The sequence below is a fragment of the Cupressus sempervirens genome, chromosome 5, assembly GCF_028749045.1.
Source record: "Cupressus sempervirens isolate cs-2001-9-10 chromosome 5, ASM2874904v1, whole genome shotgun sequence".
Lineage (NCBI taxonomy): Eukaryota > Viridiplantae > Streptophyta > Pinopsida > Cupressales > Cupressaceae > Cupressus > Cupressus sempervirens.
In genome coordinates, this window is record NC_143122.1 from 1,014,995,103 (window position 1) to 1,015,015,837 (window position 20,735).

At 32.2% G+C, this 20,735-nt stretch overlaps 1 protein-coding gene across 1 annotated transcript; it reads left to right on the top strand.

The window, feature by feature from the left end:
• The first annotated feature begins 18,870 nt into the window (after positions 1–18,870).
• Positions 18,871–20,486, top strand: LOC149559390 (putative UPF0481 protein At3g02645). Its single transcript, XM_089831417.1, has 3 exons — positions 18,871–19,639; positions 19,697–20,298; positions 20,412–20,486. Exons 1-3 carry the CDS (start codon positions 18,871–18,873, stop codon positions 20,484–20,486), a joined length of 1,446 nt encoding a protein of 481 aa, XP_089687543.1.
• Positions 20,487–20,735: the final 249 nt, after the last annotated feature.

The window sequence follows — 20,735 nt, forward strand, 5'->3', positions numbered from 1 at the left end:
AATTTTAGTAATCGTATTTTTGGTTTATTTACAACCTTCATACTTTTTTAATACATAATTTGAAGATTTATTTATATTTGTGAGCTGTATATATCTTGAAATTAAATATCTCTCACCTTAATTTACAAAAATAAATAAATAAAGATTTTACGTATGCTAGTCCACAATAAGTTGTAGTATAGTGAAGGCTATCAAATGGTAATGTCCCAAATTGAGATTTATTACTATGCTAACATGAAATTTTGTGTGGCCTATGCCATTATTATTTACCAAAATGTTTCTCAACCATTATCTCTATTCCCTTGTTTATGGATCTACTCATGGCATGTAATTATTGCATCGATTACATGAAAAAATTAAAAATTCATTTGACCTGTATCAATCATATTTTACATTTTTTTAAGACTTAAAGTTTACTAAAATTTGATAAATGTTATTTATTTATATTCTTATTAGTGCACACTAAAAATGGTAATGGGAAAAATAATCTTTAAACAAAATTAGTCCTGATTTTTTTGTGGCTTCTAAAAAGCTCTCTCTCATCTCAATTTTATTTGTAGTTATGATAATATTTTTATTTTGTTGGAAATCCAAAATAGAAGGGTTAGAATCCAAGGGATTTAAGAAGATTTGTGAACTAGAGATGGATAAAGGCTTTTGAACTGAAGAAAAAAGAGATGAAGGAGATTTTATATGTTGTAACAAAATAAGGTGTAGTGTTTGGGAGATTGATTTAAGTGATTGATATATCTATGTATCAATCATGAGAAGAATTTTTTTTATGTGTATGTATGTATGGTGGGTTGCTTGGACAAGTAAGTGTTGAATCATATTTAGACAAGGTCAAGGAACCCTAAATCATCAATGTTTCATTTGGCTAAGTCTCAAAATGTAGTCATTTTTTCCATTGATGGTAACTATCATTAATCTTGTGACTGTGCTAACAAGTGAAGTGAGGATAAAACTCTTCTAAAATTCAACTATTTTCATTATTCATTTCATGCATTTAATTGTGGAAATGCTTTCATGGTGTTGGGATACCAAATAAGTGAAAATAGAAATCATACTATTGTTTTTTGCACCTTGTGCAAACAAAAAGATAGCATGTTGTCCTAGTTAGAGTCCATAGCCATTCCCAATTTTGGTATAATGGTCATAACTCTAAATTTAACTATTGGATCTTCATGAAAATTGACTATGATTTTCCCCCATTAGGTTGTCTAAATTCATGCTTGATGGATTGGCTTTATGTGAATTGTGGTAAAGTTTATTAATGAATTTTTGTGACTATTTTGCAGGACCAACAAGCATGAATTTTTTTCAATTTCTATAAGTGTTTGTAAAATTGTTTTGAATCTATGACCTTAGTGATTATATCATGATTTGTGATAGTTAGAATAAGGTTTGGGAATGTTTTGAAGTCTTTAAGTCTGAAAATTGTGGCTAAAATTCTTATCATGCATTGTGTGTCCATAGTTCCAACATCCCCATGTTAGATAACTAAGAGGGGGGTGAATTGGTTATTACCAATTATCCTATAGGAAATTAAAATACTTTTGTACTATAGAAATAATGCAAATATATATATATATATATATATATATATGTAAAATTTGCTGAAAGAAAACTTCAGTCTCAGCAACAAGCCCTGTTGAGGTACCCAATCACAACCAAATCTCTATCAATTAGAGAAATAGAGAAAACTGTTAGTGTAGTTTTTTATTTTTTCCTATTTTGCTAGGTTTTTCCTACACTTTTAATAATCTCGCTTAGGTTAATAAAGCATGTCTTATTAGGTGAATGGTTGTGAGGTGTCACCTTCCTACATGTGAGCATCCATTATCTATCTTGGGAAGATACTTTGCTATCTTTAGTCCGATAGATGGTTGCTCCTCATTGGTTGGTGTTGCCACCTCCTCTCTCTTCCTTGCCTATATAAGCATGCTACCTGGCTTGTATTTGTATCTCTTATTTTTGCATCCTCTTAATGCTATTTTGCTTCCAGCATTTGCATTACTCTCTTGGAGACTAACTCTATGATGCTATTTTGATTTTGTATCATTTGCATTCATAGTTTAGATATTTACTCTTTGCACTAGTTTTCTAGGTTATTAATCTTTTCAGATTCTAACATGGTATCAGAGCTTTTCTATGTGCAAGAGTAGATTTTAGTTTCCTTATTTGAGAGATTCGGGGGGGGCAAATAAACTTTATTTTAGTTTTTTGAAAAACGAAGTATGCTCTTCTCTTGCATCTTTGGATGACCTTGAGAATCAGAAAAGTTTTGACAAAAACAGTTTTTCTCTGGGGTTTCAATCTCAAATCTGACAACCAACTTGCATATTTGGAGTTTTCAATCAGTTTTGCAAGTTCCAGCATGCCATTGATGGACTTGAGAAGCTGATCCATCATTTGCATGTCAAATTTTGGTTGCTGGGGTCGTTTTCTGATTTTTGGAGCCGTTTTTTTCTGTTAAAGGCATCTGATTTACACTACAGCAACATCTTTTGTTCATCAAGAAGAAAAACGCTTTCTGGGTTTTGTTCGCAGCCCCGAAAAACCATCTGGGTATCTTTTAGATTTTGCATGCAAGCTGTATATTTTTCAGAATCGAGCATGCAAAGCTACAGCCATACCCCTCTCCGTTGGCAGCCGCAGATTTGAATGCAGTTTTCAAATGTCTCGTTCTTGCTCATACGAACTCTGATTTTGATGATTCTTATTATGAACTTGGCTATTTTTTTGTGCTCTATCCACTATTGGAGTTATTTTTTGATTTTCATGCATGAATTCTTCAGAAATTGCAGATTCTCAGCTATGACTGTGCACAGTTCTTGTTTTGGAAACTTCGGAGGATCATAACTTTCTCATACGACCTCATATCGAGGCGATTCTTTTTTTGAAAGTGCATGATTTTTCGAGTAGATTGCAGTGGTGCTATTAGTTTCCTTGATTATTGTGCCCAAGTTTCACTTTTAACATATGCTCTTCATGAGGGTTTGTAATGCATTGAAATCAAGACCTACTTGTGGTTTTTTGGCCATAACTTTTGCATACGGACGTATTTTTTCAATCCGAAAAATGTGCCAGAAATCTGGTTCCAAGACAGAGATGCTGGTATAGGTTTTTTTGGGTTTTAATGCAGTTTGGTTGCCTATTTTGGTAGTCAAAGCCAAATGTTCTATTTTCCACTCCGGGAGGCGTATCTTGAGCTTCCGATCTCCGATTTTGGACTTCTTTATATCGCTGGAAATCTTTTTTTGTGCTCTTTCTAGTGATGCTAGTTGTTGTTCCAGATTCTGTTCCAGACACATCCTATTCAGTCTTTTGCATTTTAGCATTCTGGTGGATATTCTGTTTGTTTCAGCTCCGGAGATCAATTTTGTTGCTTCAGTTTCTTCGTTTTGGGCTTTAATTTCTATTTTTTCAGCCTTATGTTTTTTCTGATCATTGTTGATATTCACTGTAAGCATCTTTATGCAACGCACTAAAATAAAGTGCCACTCTTGCGTTTTGGGATCCTTTTCATCATTGTGATTCGTTGTACTCGCACTATTATATAAAGTGCCATGGGGGGGATAGTTGTTTGCTACTTATAGGCTCTCTTTCTCTAATTCCTCATGCAGTGTCGACGACACATGCCTTTATTTGTGTTTGTACCTCACTCTCGATGAGTTTGGCTCCTGTGTTATAGGAGATTTTTGGCCCATCTTTTCAGCTGCCTGTCACCTCACCTACCTTAAGGGGAGGTTATATTGTTGTTCTATGCTTCTTTGGTTGATGGTTCGTGCCTTCTATTTCCATGGAGGTTACTTTGGTTGATGGTTCGTGCCTTCTATTTCCATGGAGGTTCCTTTGGTTGATGGTTCGTGCCTTCTATTTCCATGGAGGTTCCTTTGGCTGATGGTTCGTGCCTTCTATTTCCATGGGGGTTCTACAGATCAGCATTTTGACAGAGTTTTGCGGTTCTTCATGCTTCAGTGATGCTGCTTCTTCATGATCACTCCTTGTTCCTATTTTAGGGGATAATTTCCCTAGCGGGAGACTTCTTCAGTTCTTCACTGGGTTCTTACCTCTTTTCGGGGGAGGGTTTTTCCCTTGTGGTTTTCTCTCTTTCCTCGCTTTCAGAGGTTGCATCTTCTTGCATTGTACTTGGGTACCTAACATGGCCTCGTTGTCGGGACCCATTTCTACATCCACCTAAGCTTTGCTTATGGGGGGGTGTTAGTGTAGTTTTTTATTTTTTCCTATTTTGCTAGGTTTTTCCTACACTTTTAATAATCTCGCTTAGGTTAATAAAGCATGTCCTATTAGGTGAATGGTTGTGAGGTGTCACCTTCCTACATGTGAGCATCCATTAGCTATCTTGGGAAGATACTTTGCTATCTTTAGTCCGATAGATGGTTGCTCCTCATTGGTTGGTGTTGTCACCTCCTCTCTCTTCCTTGCCTATATAAGCATGCTACCTGGCTTGTATTTGTATCTCTTATTTTTGCATCCTCTTAATGCTATTTTGCTTCCAGCATTTGCATTACTCTCTTGGAGACTAACTCTATGATGCTATTTTGATTTTGTATCATTTGCATTCATAGTTTAGATATTTACTCTTTGCACTAGTTTTCTAGGTTATTAATCTTTTCAGATTCTAACAAAAACCCAATGGGAAAAACCCTACTCTAAAAAGAGATAGAAAGGAAGTAAAAATAATATGTCTCAAGAGACTCTCTCAAAACCATAAGTACATTGAAAACCCCCAATGATAGAGGCTTGAGACACCATAGCCCCCACATAATGGTATAACTCACATGTGTAAATGATCATACCAAATAGCTTCAATCTGGGAGAAACATAGGCAATGGACAAGGAGGATCAAACCCCTCAATGTATGGACAAGGAGGATCAAACCCCTCAATGTAAGGTAAAGTGAAAAGTCTTAGTTGATGCTCAAAGGAGAAAGCATGAGAAGCTTGAAATCGAGTCTCCAATGGAGGTGGGATAATAGGTGTGTTGAATCTTTCATTTGAGAGGAGATAAATGTCCTTTAATATATCCTCAAAAAAATATCTAAGTGGCTCGATAAATGGAGCTAGAATGTTGGGAACTCTGTTAGGAGATTTGGAATGAGACTATTAAGTCCATCTTGTGAAATGATATGACTGATGCATCTGTTAAGATGAACTAGTGATTGATCTCTGATCTATAACTTTGATTTGTTGAATGAGATTCCTCGAATTATAATGATCACCTGACTATGATAGATAAGTATCTTCTTTTCCTTATACTACTTGTAGCCTTCTTTAATCCATAGTCATCTACTTCTTACTTGTTCACATACATTCTACATTTGGATATGATATAATGTTCTACATATATATCAATCTACTTAATTACCTTTTGGAGTTGGCTACAACACCCATTTCATCATAACTCAGAAAGTCAGCTCACTACTATAACTCAGGTTCTAAAGACAAATCAATGATGTTCTAACACTCAGAAAATACTATGAACACTTGACATACTCAGGCACTCCGTTGACATTGAAGCTCTATTGATACTGATCACTTTGAGTAGTAGGAACTTAGTCAACGTTGTATGACTTGGTGAACACTACGAAACTTAGTAGATACTGAGTCACTCGGTTCACACTACATGGCTTTGTCAACAATAAATTCACTTTGTTAAAATACTTCAAGCTCAATAGACACTGATATACTTGGTTAACACTATAAAGCTCGGTTAACACTAAGATCTTCATTACTTATACTAGAGAGCTCAATAGATTCTGCTATGTTTGGGCAATACTATAAACTGTCTCAATTGATTGGTAGATGCTATGAAGCTCCTCCTAAATTGTAATTTGTCTGACTAGCTTGGTAGCAACTGAAATGAACTGACTAAGTGTTAAGTCACTAATAAACATGCAAGTGTAAAAGAAATAACATGAACACATGAGACACCAGATTTAATGTGGAAACCCAATATGGAAAAAACCACCAAGTAACTAGCTACTGATTTTCACTCTTCTGAAGTGAGCCCTATTAGGAGCCAACCTAGTTAAAGGTTACAAAACACACTATTAGGTGTGACCTTATCAGAGGATTTAATCACCCTATTAAGAGTGGCCTTGCAAGAGGTGTTTAGAACACTTCAAAGGAAATGTCACCTTGTTAAACAATTTAAAACTAGTTGTTAAACCAATTCTGCTAAGAGATTTTGGAATCACTACTACAATAGTGAGAAGGTAACAATGAAATGACCTGAATGAGATGCAACTGAGTTGCTGATTACAGATCTATATTTTGCTTCACACTAGATCCTTCCTAATTGAATATAACTTTGCTACTCCTCAAGGATATCTGACCATCTTTCAAATTTGATCACGCTTTCCTCTTTAATCAATACACTTGTGTACTCACTCATACATTAGAATCTCAACTTGACTTTATATTTATACCATTCAAATAATCAAGTTGGCTCATTTAAAACTTACAATCACCAATAATCATTACCACAATTGGCTAGAATCAATACTTGAAATAATTAAACTTCATTTCTCAAATTAACAAAATCCTTCATTGGCCGACCTTGCTTGGTAAACACTGATCCTAAAATGATTTCCGATGTTAACCAACAGATGCTTGGTTAACATTACAAACTTGCAAAATCCTTTGGCAACCGAGTGAACTTGGTGAACATTAACTCTGACCAATTTTTCTTTCATTAACCATGAGAGCTTGGTTAACACTACTTTCTATCATAATTTCCTTCAATGCCTGAGTGACCTTGGTGGACACTATCTTCGCAAAGTAATCTCCAGGAATGCTTAGTAGACAAGGAAAATTGTCTTGCTAACTATTAGTAAATAGATTTGTCCTCTCCAAAAAAACCTTTACAATTGACTCTTGAATACCCAAAAGAAAGAGAAACTCTGAAAATAACAATAGAGTCACTTGCAATTATCTTGTCAAGTGCTCTCTGAATTTTGAAATGAAGGTACAACTCCCTCCTTTTGATTTACAATAAATGATTTTCTGGTTATGCCTTTAACCTAGAAGGCAATGAAGGAATGCTAACATCCATTCATCAACATGACTGAATATTAAAATAAGCAATAGATGGACAATTTTAACCTCCTCCCTCAGAACCTTTAAACTCCAAAATACATTTCCAATATGCAACAAAGGAAAGGAAAACTTTCACATGTAATTAATATCCACAAGAACATGAATCACAGTAGAGTAAACAATAGAATCTACTACAAAAAGTTTAACATAACATATAAAACTGTAGAATTTTATATACTTTGCCACAATTTTAGAAAATATATTCAAAGTTTTAAAGCATAGAATACTTAGGAAGAAATAGTTTTGACTTAATATTCTATGGAGGGATGAACCTTTTTGATGCAAGATTGAAAAAAACTAAATTGTCTTCCCTTACCTTCAGAAGTGCAGACTCCTTCAAAATGGGAGGAACCCATTTACAATAGAATTTCCTATTTTTAAAGAAATCCTACCCCAAGTCATTTCTCAACTACCCTAACTTCTTTTCTTTAAAATCTATTTTCAATCCCATACAACTTTTCATATGAAACCGCCCTATTACAATAATAATTAATTCTTTAAAGAATTAATCATTTTTAAAATCTCTTTCCAATTTACCCTACCAATACTAATTACAGTAATAATAATTAATTCCTTTTAAAAAAGAATTAATTATTTTAAATCATTCTTTTCCAAATATAATTCCTCTACTTTCGCCCTCATATTATAATTAATTTGTTATAGAATTAATCATATGAGAAATTAGAGTAATGGTTTAATAATTAATGACTTTGCATTTAACTTGAATATATTTAAATCATTAAAGAATTAAATAATATAAATTCAAAATAATTTGTAAATTTTAAAGGTTTCTAATTTCTCATGTTGTTGAGCTAAGAGGGGAAATAGTTAGGGTTCCAAAACCTTAGCTAACACTAACCAAGTGAGCTCGGTAAACACTGTTGGCCAATTGATATGACATTCATGTAACAGCAAAGACAACACACAATTAGCCAATTGTATCCAACACTCTTAACAAAGTAATTTCATTTTTTTAATAATTCAATTCAAGTGGGAGAATGTTGGAATCTAAAGTCATCATTTTCTCATCTAGTTGTGGTTGATTCATCAAAATGTCTTGGGTTATCACTAATTCTCATGTAGTAACTTTGTATGAGTTGACTTACTATAAATAGTAAGTTGTTTAGGTATCTTGCCTAAAGGAGTAATTTAAACAAGTGTCTAACATGTACTTCTATGAATCATACTTACTAAATTTAGTAAGTGGCATATATTTCAAACTTTGGAACTTCATTCTTATCTACAACACAAAGTCATTATTGTTCATACATTTGAATAGTTTTTCAATTGTAAAATTCTTGAGTAATAAGAGTTTATAGATTGGCTTGCAGTCATTTACTAGTGTATAATTTTTGTAGGTTTTTCCATGTAAATATTATTTCATGTGAGTTTTCTCAATTTTACAATTTTCTATAGTATATAATTTTTCATTTCAAACACAAGACCCAAGGAGGGGATACAAAAATGGATCCCTAGCAGAGACACACTGTATCACTATTTACTATGTCCCAAAATCTCTAGGATTCCCTTGGAGTCCCAAAATAGGTAATGACTTTGGAAAATCAGAGACAAAATCCACATTTTGATTCAAGAAAGATATTCTCATTGTTTGAATAAAGGGAAGGATGAACCCAAGTGGATAGGTTCTACCTTGATCATTATACCATAAAAGAGGAGCACAATGAAGGATCTATGAGGTTCTACCCCAAGTTTTTCTAAAATAAATAAAGTAAGATGAGAAGAAAGAGGGAAGTACAAATTAAATTAAAACCTAGCATTAAATCACACTAAATAGGGGTTAAAACATCATTAAATTGAAGTTATTCCAATTTAATATGTTACACTATGTAACCAATATTAGATGATTTTTTAATAATTTTATAATTCCAGAGTTTAGTTACACCCTTTACGAATACAAAACATTTTCTTTGTATGAGGTTGTATCTATAAAAGAAAACTCAAGTGTAGCTTCTTATGTTTTACTAACTAGTCATTCTAACTAATGGTTCATGACCATCTCTTGCTTAGCATTTGTGAGGTTGTAGTGGATGCTCCTAGATTAGAGACTTGTACTGCATTCCTATAGTTGTGAAAATATAATATCTTTGATTTGTAATATTTTCCATTATTGAATGGTATGTGTGGTAGCATGCTCATATGAAGTTATTGTAGATATGTCAAGTGTTTCATAAATAATCATATAGGACTATGAATATGTTGTAAAGAATTCATGTGTTGAATAATGAACAAGTGATGGATGTTTTTGGACATTATGTTTCTCCATCTTGGGGGTTTTTCTAGTGTATATCTTGTGTTATTTTTTGTGTTACATTTTTTGTTCTTTTACAGATGAAATTTGAATGAGTTTTTGCATATATTTCTCCTCTAGGTTATGTGGAAATTGTCATTGTAGAGCTAGCATAATTCATCTCAAGAATAGCATTACCTTGAATACAAATAGGAATTATAAACTATAGAGCCTATGATTCCAAGATGTTTTGTCTTATCCACTTGAGTCTCTTTTCTATAATAGTAATTATCAATTTGTAGTCAATAACTCTTCACCAGTTTTAATTTTGAGGCTAGATTGTGTGTGTGTGTGTGTGTGTGTGTGTGGGCGCGTGCGTGCGCACGTTCGTGCATGTGTGTGTGCATATATGTATCACTAATTTGATTCATTCGAGAGTTTATTATACTACCCAGTAGATTCTTAGTGTAAAGTCTGGCAGGAACATTTTAGTTATGTCAAGTATATATATCTCTAGTAATTAAGTACATCAAATGTGGTACATGATATTCTTATTTCTCATTCATTAATTGTTAATCCCCTTCTCCTTTCATTATCATTTTTCCCTTATTTATTTTTGGTCCTTTCCTTTTTATTTTACTCCAACGAACTTGAGAAACGTGCTCATTACTTCTTTTGTTTTCTAGGAAATAAGTGAAAATTTTGTATTTTGATGAACGGTCAACTTTTTTCTCATTAAGTTTCTATGGTATTCTACTTTTAAATACTTCATGTTAAACATTAATCTACCAAAATATTATGTAACTACATGCCATGAGTGTCACTTCTTTAATAGATATTAGGATTAAATTGAGATTAGGTTTTGTAGTATTATATAACATTCCATTACATAATACATTTTACATCTAGATTAGCAAATTTCAACTAGTTGTGAAAGAGTAAAGTTGGTTCTAGATTTAAACTTTAACATACAATTGTTTAAGTTTGTAGCTATAGATTTATGTTGGTGAGAACATACAATATGAAAGTTGAATTTTTGACTTTTCAAGATTCCCTATAACTAAAATATTTTGATAGTCTTTCATATAAATACCAAATTCACAATATTTTATTATTTTCTCACTAGATCAACCATTATGAAAATAAAATGAAATTATATTTAAAAAATTTCAACTACTTAATAATTATTTAACCTTAATTTTATTTTATTATAAACTTATTGTTTGAATACAAAATCCAATCTAGTTTAATGTTTTCTCATTAGCTCAGCTAGAGTAGTATAGCTACACATGCATCAATAAATGGTGGTCAGCCTATTCAACATGATGGTGAGTTGGTGGCTGTGAGAGTTTCTCTTTAACTAAACTATTAAACCATTTTTATAGAGTTTTTTTCCACCTACTACTTAATAATTCTTTAATGTTATTATATTTTTTAAGTTAACGTACAAGTCCAATATAAAATTCACTATTGTTTCATTTTTTTTTGGACGGTTGACTAGTAATTTCCATGCCCTACAAATACGTATTAACTCTCTGATAGTCTATATATACAGCCCATATTTTCATCCCCTAGCATTTCAAGCAAACAAGCTTCTTTCTTGTCAATTACATCTTTCTCTATGGCGAAGAAAGCTCTTTGATTTTATGAGTAATTCAATCTTGCCTCAATTTTCCTCAATTTATACTTTTCTTATATGTCAACCGTGTTCATTGTTTCTGTTGCATGATAAGAGATTTACTATGATGTATCTTTTCCAGGAAAACAAAGTGTCTCCTACAGCACTGCTCACTGGGTTATACGTGGCTTTCACTGTTCTTGCGTGTGTGTGGGTGCTTGTGTGCACCGCTAAGGGGAACTTCCCAATAAAGTGTTAAACATGTTTCAACGCAAGTATTTTCTTTTGTCGCAATTGAAAACATTGCAGTATGTAATTCTGGTTGCCTTTCTATAAAGAAAAATCTGCTTTGAGAGTAAATCGCTAATTCAAATGGAGCAGTGAACTTGATTCAGCTGATTAATTTATGATTTTATTTTTTTATTTTTTTCCTCTTTTGGTTCTGTTCTTCTAATTCAAATTGTCCAAATTCAAGACTTACTGTATAAGAGGTTCACAATTTACTACTGTGTTGTAGATTCTTTCTTTAAATCTAACCAATCACAATAGGGAAGTTTTAATTAAAAATCAGTTAGAACAAAGAATATAAGTTTGTATATTTTAAACCAAAAAGAATCTTGCAAATTAACATGATGAACCTACAACAAGTGATGTTGTTCTAATTAAAGAAATAAATAAATCAAGAATGGGCTACTAAGACCTTCTATAAAAATGCGGTCAAAATGATTGAATAAATGCTTCAATTGATAAGATTGAATTATTACAATGTACAACTAATTCTCTTATAAAAGAAATAGTATTAGGATGGTACAATTGCCCAATCAAAATATTTTAAATATTATTAATTTGTCAAAATATTAAATATTAGTTATCAGATAACCTTGAGTAAAATCACTAAAATCACCATTTTATGCTAGCTCTTCACTTAAAAACAATTATAACATCTACGCATAAATAATTGGAAGATGAACTAAGCTATCAATTTGGGAGAATATTTACTATAAATTCCATATATGTAAATGTATATGACAATCAACACGTTTCACAATTATCATTTATGATGTCATGTATAATAATTTTTAAAGATAGAATTAAATACTTATTTAAAAGTATAGAATTATCACACCATTATTATGTGTAGAATGATTTTCAAAATTGTTTGTTGCAAATATTTCTGTTAGCTAACCTTCTAAGTTAGAGCAATGTTTTTTGTTGGAATATATAGTTTTTTTTCAATTGTTTTTTGTGTATGTGAAGGATCATGATACTAAGCTGTGGTCATAAGTGGCAATGAAAAAAAGAAAATTGATTTTAGTCAACTTGAAATAAAAATTTGAACACATTATCAACCTTACGGAAAAATGTTTAAAGAATAGAATATGTAAGAAAATGAATGTAGTTTCTAAATAACTAGCCTTTTTTCTAAAAAATTAAATTAATCTAAGTAGTGAAAAATGTATTTGAATGTAGCAATACAAAAATTTTAAGAAAGGGATTAAAAAAATGTGTATGTCTAGCCATATTAATCATAATCAAATCATGATTTTTTCAACAATATTTAGATATACATAGTAGATCCTTGCCTAGATATGACACGTTTTTTTTTTGTAGTTTTTACCAAGTAATTTTTAAAACAAATTTAATAAAAAATTTTCATAATAAAAATAAATCTTGTGTCTGGCCACCTTAACTTTTCATGAACTTTATAAAATTGAATTTTTATTTTCTTATAGTATGTGAAACATAGAATGCAAGACATATTTTGTATTGCAAAAAGGTTATATCATTTGAAAGTTACTACTATTTTTTGATCAATTTATCAATCATGACTTCAAAGGTAACTCAATTAGAAAATAAGTAATAATTACTTCTTGAACTTGAATTTGACAAAAATTATATCAATGGAAAGTTGATCTTCTCCATAAGGAACCCTTTTTTGTTTCATTACCAGGTTAAAAAGGTCATTAGCTACTTAGCCAAAGTTTGGAAAATAAAAAATAAGGAAAAAAAACAATTTGGGGTTAATCATGTGCCTGTTGTCTCCCAAAGCCAAAACCCAAAGAAAATTCTTATCCTTGTGTGGTATTCAAACTAAATCGCGTATACGAAAAAAAGTGGGTATCTAATAATTATAAGATACTAGATTTGGAGAGTATAAAATATATGGATGTTTGTCAACAATTTTTTAAAAGAATTTCTCACCTCTCCTCGTCATCAGCATTGAAAAGGAAAATAGATCCAGGATAAGGAACCTCAGGGGACCCCTAAAGACGCTAACTAGAAACATGGTGAGGATTTTGTGGCTATTAAGAGGAGGAGTTTCAAGAAACTAGAGGATAGGAAAGATATTAGTGAACGAAGATTAGGTAATGTGGCCAAGTTACCAATCAGGGTTATGCACTTCACGGTTTCAAGTCTTCACCTTCAACATGTTGAGAAAGAAGACCTTATTGTTCCAATAGGGGTGAAAACCATAAGTTCTCTTTAGAGTTTCCTAGTGGATGATTGGTTGCAACTATTGTTAGACAAACCAGAGGGAATTGAGAAGAATAAGGAGACATAGGTCTCCTTCTTGCTTTAGTTTTTTGTTATGTTTCTTAATTTGGCACTCAACCCATGTGGTTTTTGTTCACGGTGCTTTAATGGACATACTACTAATATCGGTTGTGTATATATTATTTTTATGACTACTCGTAGTTTCTTAGTGATGGTTAGATTTTGGGACACTTTGATGTCAGGATTTTTGAAATTAAGAAGGGTGGTGGGTTAATATGTCTTTATCTAACATGTATCTATTCTATATCATTTTGTTTTATGTGCCAACCCCCATTTTTTGTTACAATTTAATTTCAAAAATGACATTTTTTAAAGTTGAATTTTTGATATGTTGATTAATATTTTTTATATTTTTTGAATTAGAATTGTTCACGAATATTTTTTGATTTAATTATATTTTGTTTATGATTATATTTTTTATTTTATAGTTAATAATAAAAATATTCATTTAACAAATTTATGTAAATAGTATAATAAATAAATAATATATGTTTTTAAAGTATTAGCTACTAGCCAAAAGGATGAAGGGATGACCCTGGAGTACAAAAAGGTTCAAAGATCAGCTGGAGGTTACCTCATAATCATCTAACTCATACCAATGTTACACATAAAAAAAGAAGAAGAAGTTCCAAAATAGAACTATCAATACCACCAGTCATGTTACTAACCAGTAAATAAAATGGGAAAACATTTCAATAGCAAAGAAAATTATTACTGCTATCATTCCAACACTTAGACATATACATAAAAAGTAAAACTCGAGCATCAAGTTCAGAGTGATTAACAACATAATAGCGAAAAAAAAAAGAAAAAAAAGCCAAAGCTAGTTGCCCTCATTCATTTCAGGTTCCTCATACTTCTTTTCCTCAAGCTCATCCCTATTCACATTCACCCCCTCCTCTTTGATAGGTTTTTCCAGAAGTGTCTTCAGCCAGTCCTCCACCAGAAATTCATAGATGGAGCAGGTAGTCTTTCTTTCCTTGCCCAAGTCTTTCTCATCCTTATTCACTTGCAGAAAATAAAGGATAGTGGTAGTGGAATGCATAAATTTTGTGGATAATTCCGCCAGTGTCAAATTAACATATAAATATATTAAAATAAATAATATTTGTTAATATATATCCTCTATTAGATTATGAAATAGAATATATAAAATATAATATATTTAACAATATCTGTGATATCATATTATACATATTTTGTTCTACTAAATAATGTATATATTATTTATACATTATAATATCTATTAAATATATTATATACTATATAATATATCATGATATAGTATCTAATATGTAAAGTATTATTGAATCTCACAAAACCATCATCAACATCTTGTAAAACTTGAAACTTTTATTTTTTTTCTAATTATGCATGATGCAAGCAAACACTATCTAATAACCACATTGCATCTTTTTTGTGAATGAAGCAATTTGAAACAACGATGATTTTGAGCTATGCTAGACACAAATTTTGGCTTCATAGTTTAGTGACACCATGACTTGACTTACACTAACCTAAAGCATGTCCATGGACAAAGTATTTTTGACACATTATTATTCCAGGTCAAAAAAGCTTCTTTGTGACCAAAAGTAGGTATTTTAGGTATCACATGCCTGCAAGAGCTAATATTATGCCCAAATAGATGATAATAGAAACAATAATAGTGAAATAGTATATATTTAAAGGAAGGGGTTTCAATTTTTTATTTTAAAATTTTCTTTGGACTTTAAACTTTATCTATATAAATCATGTTCTTATTCTATTGGCTAGTATTGAAACAATTTTACACCAGCTAAACAATTAAAAAAATAGATTGTAATTTTTTAAAAATAAATCACATTGATAAATAGAGATCTGCCACCAATCCATGAGAGAAATGCCTAGTTGAGTAGTGCATAGCTTTATAAAATTTCCATTTCAACTATTTTAAAAATATATATATATAATCCTTAAAACATATTATGTAGGCTAAAATTGACCATAATATATTGCCATAAATATGGTCAAGAGAATTTAAGTGCTATAAATACACAAATAATTATATCCGTGAATTAAATAGAAAATAAGCTTTTCTCAAAGAGAAAATAGTTTGAAGGACTTTGTTGATATTGAACTTTACTACTCCACCAAATAGATGATGTTCTAAAATCAAACCTCATCATTATTATTCAATTAGACAAAAGTGGACAAATGTATAGTCAAAGACTATTTTAACTGATAATTCCTATAATTAGTTAGAAATTTAGGTTATGTCTTATGTTCATTGATCATTTTTGATTCATTTCATGTAGATATTAAAAATATGGCATTGAGACAAAAATTGACAAATAGAATAATTTTCAATGATTGCTAAATATTGTCAAACTTTTTTTTTAATATAATTTGAAATTTTCTATCGATGTACTGTGATGCATTGCAAAAAATATGAAGTTATAAATTGTGAAAATTAGGAGTGTCTCAGGACCTGATAAGGTCAACAAGTATTGAACCAAGAGGAGTATCTTAAGTGTTGCCTTTGAGTAGTTTTTCTAGTTGTGTCAAGAAGACCTACTTTCATCTTTAAATGGATTTCTCCTAAAATATTGTCTTGATTCGTGCCTTATTAGTTTTTGTACGAAATCGTACCTTTAAGTAGTTTAAACTTTCTCTAGCATGATGGAGATTATAAAAAATAGAGCGCACAGACATGTATTTTGATCTCATCACTTGTTATGAATATGAATATAGAAATAAATCATATAAAGAATCTAGGTAATCCCTTTCAATAGAATATGAGTGCATCATTTTTTTAGTTTGTAGATTTCGAAGCCAAAGTGATGAGATTTAATCTTTCAATCATGTGCAAGCATTAGACATAATATTGATATCACTTACTACACATTAGGAATAGGAAGTCATCTTGCACACATTTGGAGTGTCGTGCAACAAGTGTGGATAATATTTAAAATTTATAATCATTGCATTGATTATATTTTTAGGGTAAAAGCATAAACCTGTGTGACCCTTTTACAAAGGACAAGGCTAAGAAAAGTCTAATTATTCACCTTCAATGACATAAAAATGGTAGTATTATTTCGAATCTAAAAATCAAGTAAGCTAATTAAATGTGTAGAAATAGATGAAGTTTATGATTATAATTTTTAAATATTATTAGGAATAAGAATTGATATATTTTCCTAATTAATAAATTCATTTTTTTAGCTGCTAAAAGATGCTGAAAATTAGGGTTCTAGTTCACACCACCAATCTATTTGGAAATAAACTTATTTTCCTTTGATGGAAAATTTTTATATGAAAACCTAACAAAGGTTAGTACATCATGAATAGATTCGTATGTAAGTTATAGTTAAGGGAAGGAATATTTTTCAAATAGGTGTATCATCAAACTAATTAGCATATAACATATATAGAAATGGAAATAGATAGAGATAATATAATAGCCATGACTAGAAGTGTGTTTACATTTTTGTTATTTATTTCTATCAGCTATAGAGAGATCAAAAAAGGAATACATAGATGACAGAGGATCACAAAAGAGGCAAAGCCTCAAACCAAGTCCAAAGTAGCAATGATACAACTAGGATGAATCATATACAACAAGAACCGAACAGCAAAGATCTAGTGTAGAATATCACAGTAAGCATCCACCCATGCGGTCCAACTGAGTGGGCCTTCCATCCAAACAATACTCTTCCGCTCCTGGATCTGGGATAACATAAAGATCTCCTCCTTTCTGGCCTTATGGTTCCTCCTAGTCACTTAGTTCAGCTTCTAGCATGTGTGCTCAAACACCCACAAATTATCAAGAGTCCTACGCCACTGATAGCCATACTTCAGCTTGTAAAAGAAGATAGTAGCTTACCCATCTTTAAGAAACCTTCTTAATTTATCCTTTTCAATTATCATGGTAGTTTGAACCTACAAGAAGAATTTAAAATATGTGAGTTTTTGAAAAAATTCAGTAAGAACCCTTGACTTAGCTTGGTACTTCTCCTCATTCTTACATTTCCAGATTTGCGAAAGAATGTTAGAAGACAACATGTTCCAGAAAAAATTAGCATCCTTACTAAGACCATTAATGTGACCAGTAACAATTTCAACGATATTCGCATTAATAGGTTAATAAATACCAAAAAGTTTCCATATTTCTTTAGCAAAAAGGCAATCAAACAAAATATGTCTACCCGTATCAGGCAACTTGCAAATATTACATAAATCAGAATGTTGAACATCTCTTTTAATTTGAAGTCTATCAGTTAACATCAACCATTTAAAACATTGAATTTTTGGCTCAACAAGACTTTTCCAATTAGTATTCAACTACTTATTCCAAGCTTTATTGTCAAAAGAACAGTACCAAATTTTATTAATAGAACAATAATATCTTCATTGTGAGCAATGATCTTGTATATCTTCATTTTTGTTATTCTAGAAATCAATAGATAGAATATACACAATAATTTGATTATGATAATATTTAATTGTGCTAGTCATATGTAGAGTACAAAATATGTATAAATAGTAATAACAAAATTATTTATATTTGATGAAGTAGAAATCCATTATAAGAATATTAGTATAACACTATAAAATATTTGATTAATGGAGAAAAAAACCAATGATGATAATGATTCTAGATTGGTCACAATGATGCCTTGGACTTCACATAAATGGGATGATCGGACATCCTTCCTCCTTTGACTAATAACTCTTAGCAGACCATAATCTATTTGTTTATTTTCAGTAGTACTGAATATATTTGACTTTCTCCCAACCACGTTTTCATATGAATATTTACTAATAATTTAAAATAGATCTTAGATACCCAACCGAAATACTTTTCTTTAAAAAATATGTATATTATCGGTCCAAGTGAATACCATGTGAATGACGGCTAATATTTGTTTTAAAGTGCAATTCAATTTCACAGAGTCAATCCTCTCCTATTCATTTTCTTCTAATTGTATTTATTAAATTGTACCTCGTATATTCCTTTTTATAAATGACAGGACGAATGGTCATGGGAGAATTGATGGAAACCTAATGTCGTCTTTCACATAACAAAAGTCTAAATGCGGGAGAAGCGTTGAAATGTCAGTTCATTGAAGTCCATTGCATTTTTCATATTAACCTGTTATATGCATTTACCCATGTTCCATAGATTCAATTTATATTTTGTTGGACTCTTCGAACATGCCCTCCCTAGGAAAAATGGATAGAAGAGTTGAAGGACAATTTAATCTGGTCATGTAATTATTATATATTTCTGACTTCATGATATGTTCCTTCTCCGGTGAGATAATCTCATGAGCTTGTAAAGAATGTCGAAGTTTGATGAGAATAAATGGATGAGAGAAGCCAAAGAGTATCTGGCTCAGAAGAATAAGTCCTATGAGAAGCCTCCGTGCATATTCAGGACATCCATGGCCTTGCTGAAAGAAAATGAGCATTCCTATGTGCCTCAGATTGTTTCTATCGGCCCTAACCATTTCGGGAAAGAGTGGCTCATGGGAATGGAAACATTCAAAGGCGATGCAGCACGTAGAGAGGTTTTTAGAATTCAGTATGGAACCAAGAAATCTGACGTTGAATTCGAACAAGTGATTGAGAGAATCAGGAGGAGGGAAGAGGATATAAAGCGGTGCTACTATAGAGAAACATCATTCAAGGGTGACGTGCTCCATTTGATGTTGGCTCAGGATGCTTGTTTCATTCTCGAGTTTTTCAGAAATCACCTCTTCGGATTGGAAGACGATGAATCCTTCCAAGATGAGTTTTTGTTTCTGCCAGAGCATCATCCAATCTTCGGGCCCGTATCCGAGAATGCTTGGATTAAAGCGGAGATCATGAAGGACTTGATCAAGTTGGACAATCAAATACCGCTGTTTCTCTTGGAAGATGTTCGTACTATGGAGATGAACGCTAATTCCCAAGAGAGCGCCCAAGAGAAACTTGACAGATTGCTGAGGAAAATGTTCGAGAGAATCTGCTATCGGCCTTTCGAGTTCTGTGCAGAGGACGCATCAAAGAAACGGAAGCACATTCTGGACATCTATCACGACTCCTGCCTTGGGGCCCTGCCAACCGAAAGTACTGAAAAGGAATTAGTGAAAATTAACGTTCAATATTATTGTTCGTGTTTTGCAGGTTCAAAAGGTGGTCACTGCGAATGTTCTCGACGAGCAGACGGGAAAAGTTCTGAGAATGTCAAACAACGTAAGAAATGGTGGTTGAACTTTCCATCTGCAGTTGAATTGAAGAACGGAGGAATCAGATTCGAGGCCGATGGAAAAACTGTGGACGACGTTAAATACGAGGGTAAAACTCTAACTCCGGTGCGGCTGAAATTGGATGTGGACTCGGAGGTGTATATAAGGAATTTAATTGCCCTGGAGATACGTTCTCCGGGGTTCAAGAAGAAAAGAATGACTGCTTATTGTCAGTTCCTGCATGAGCTGTGCCAAACAAGCGAGGCAGTAGATGTGTTGAGAAAGGAGGGTGTCATAATTGGTAATCTTTGGCCCACTAAACTGGTCACCCAATTGCTGAGCGTCTCCAACATCACAATTTCCTGGCCACAGTGCAAATCCATCATAGAAACGAGGGAAAATCTGAGCAGCTATAAGACGCGGCGCTCTATTGTTCTGAGAAGCCTTTGGAACGAATTCTGGGAAGCGTATGGTTCAAAACCGTGGATGGTAGTTGGAGGCTTCGGAGCGATTCTTGTCCTCTTTCTGACTGTCGTGCAGGTCTTTTGCTCGTTCAAACAATGTGGGCCAAGGTCAAATTAAAGACGGGGCATCATTTGTGACTAGATTCTGAGTTCTGCTTTAAAGCCGTAATTTGTTTGGTTTCCTACTAGCTGTTGCATGTAGTTAAGTGGAGACGCTTATTTAGTTCCGGCCATGCATATGGCAGTTGCTTAAACAGTTATTAAACTGAATTTTTATAGCTAATAGAGATTCAGCCTTTCTAACCATTTATCTTGTCTTACTTTTTCCTTACTTTTTATATCACTAAAGTTGTATGTTTATTAATTATAAATATTAATTCAAACTTTTTGGCAATCTTTTATTGGTCCATGTGTTCAGTGGCAGAATGATAGAAAAGGGTTTTAGAATTACGATGCAAGAGAAGGCCCATTCCACAAGGTCTCGATTGCGGGTTTGGTGCAGAATGGAGATAA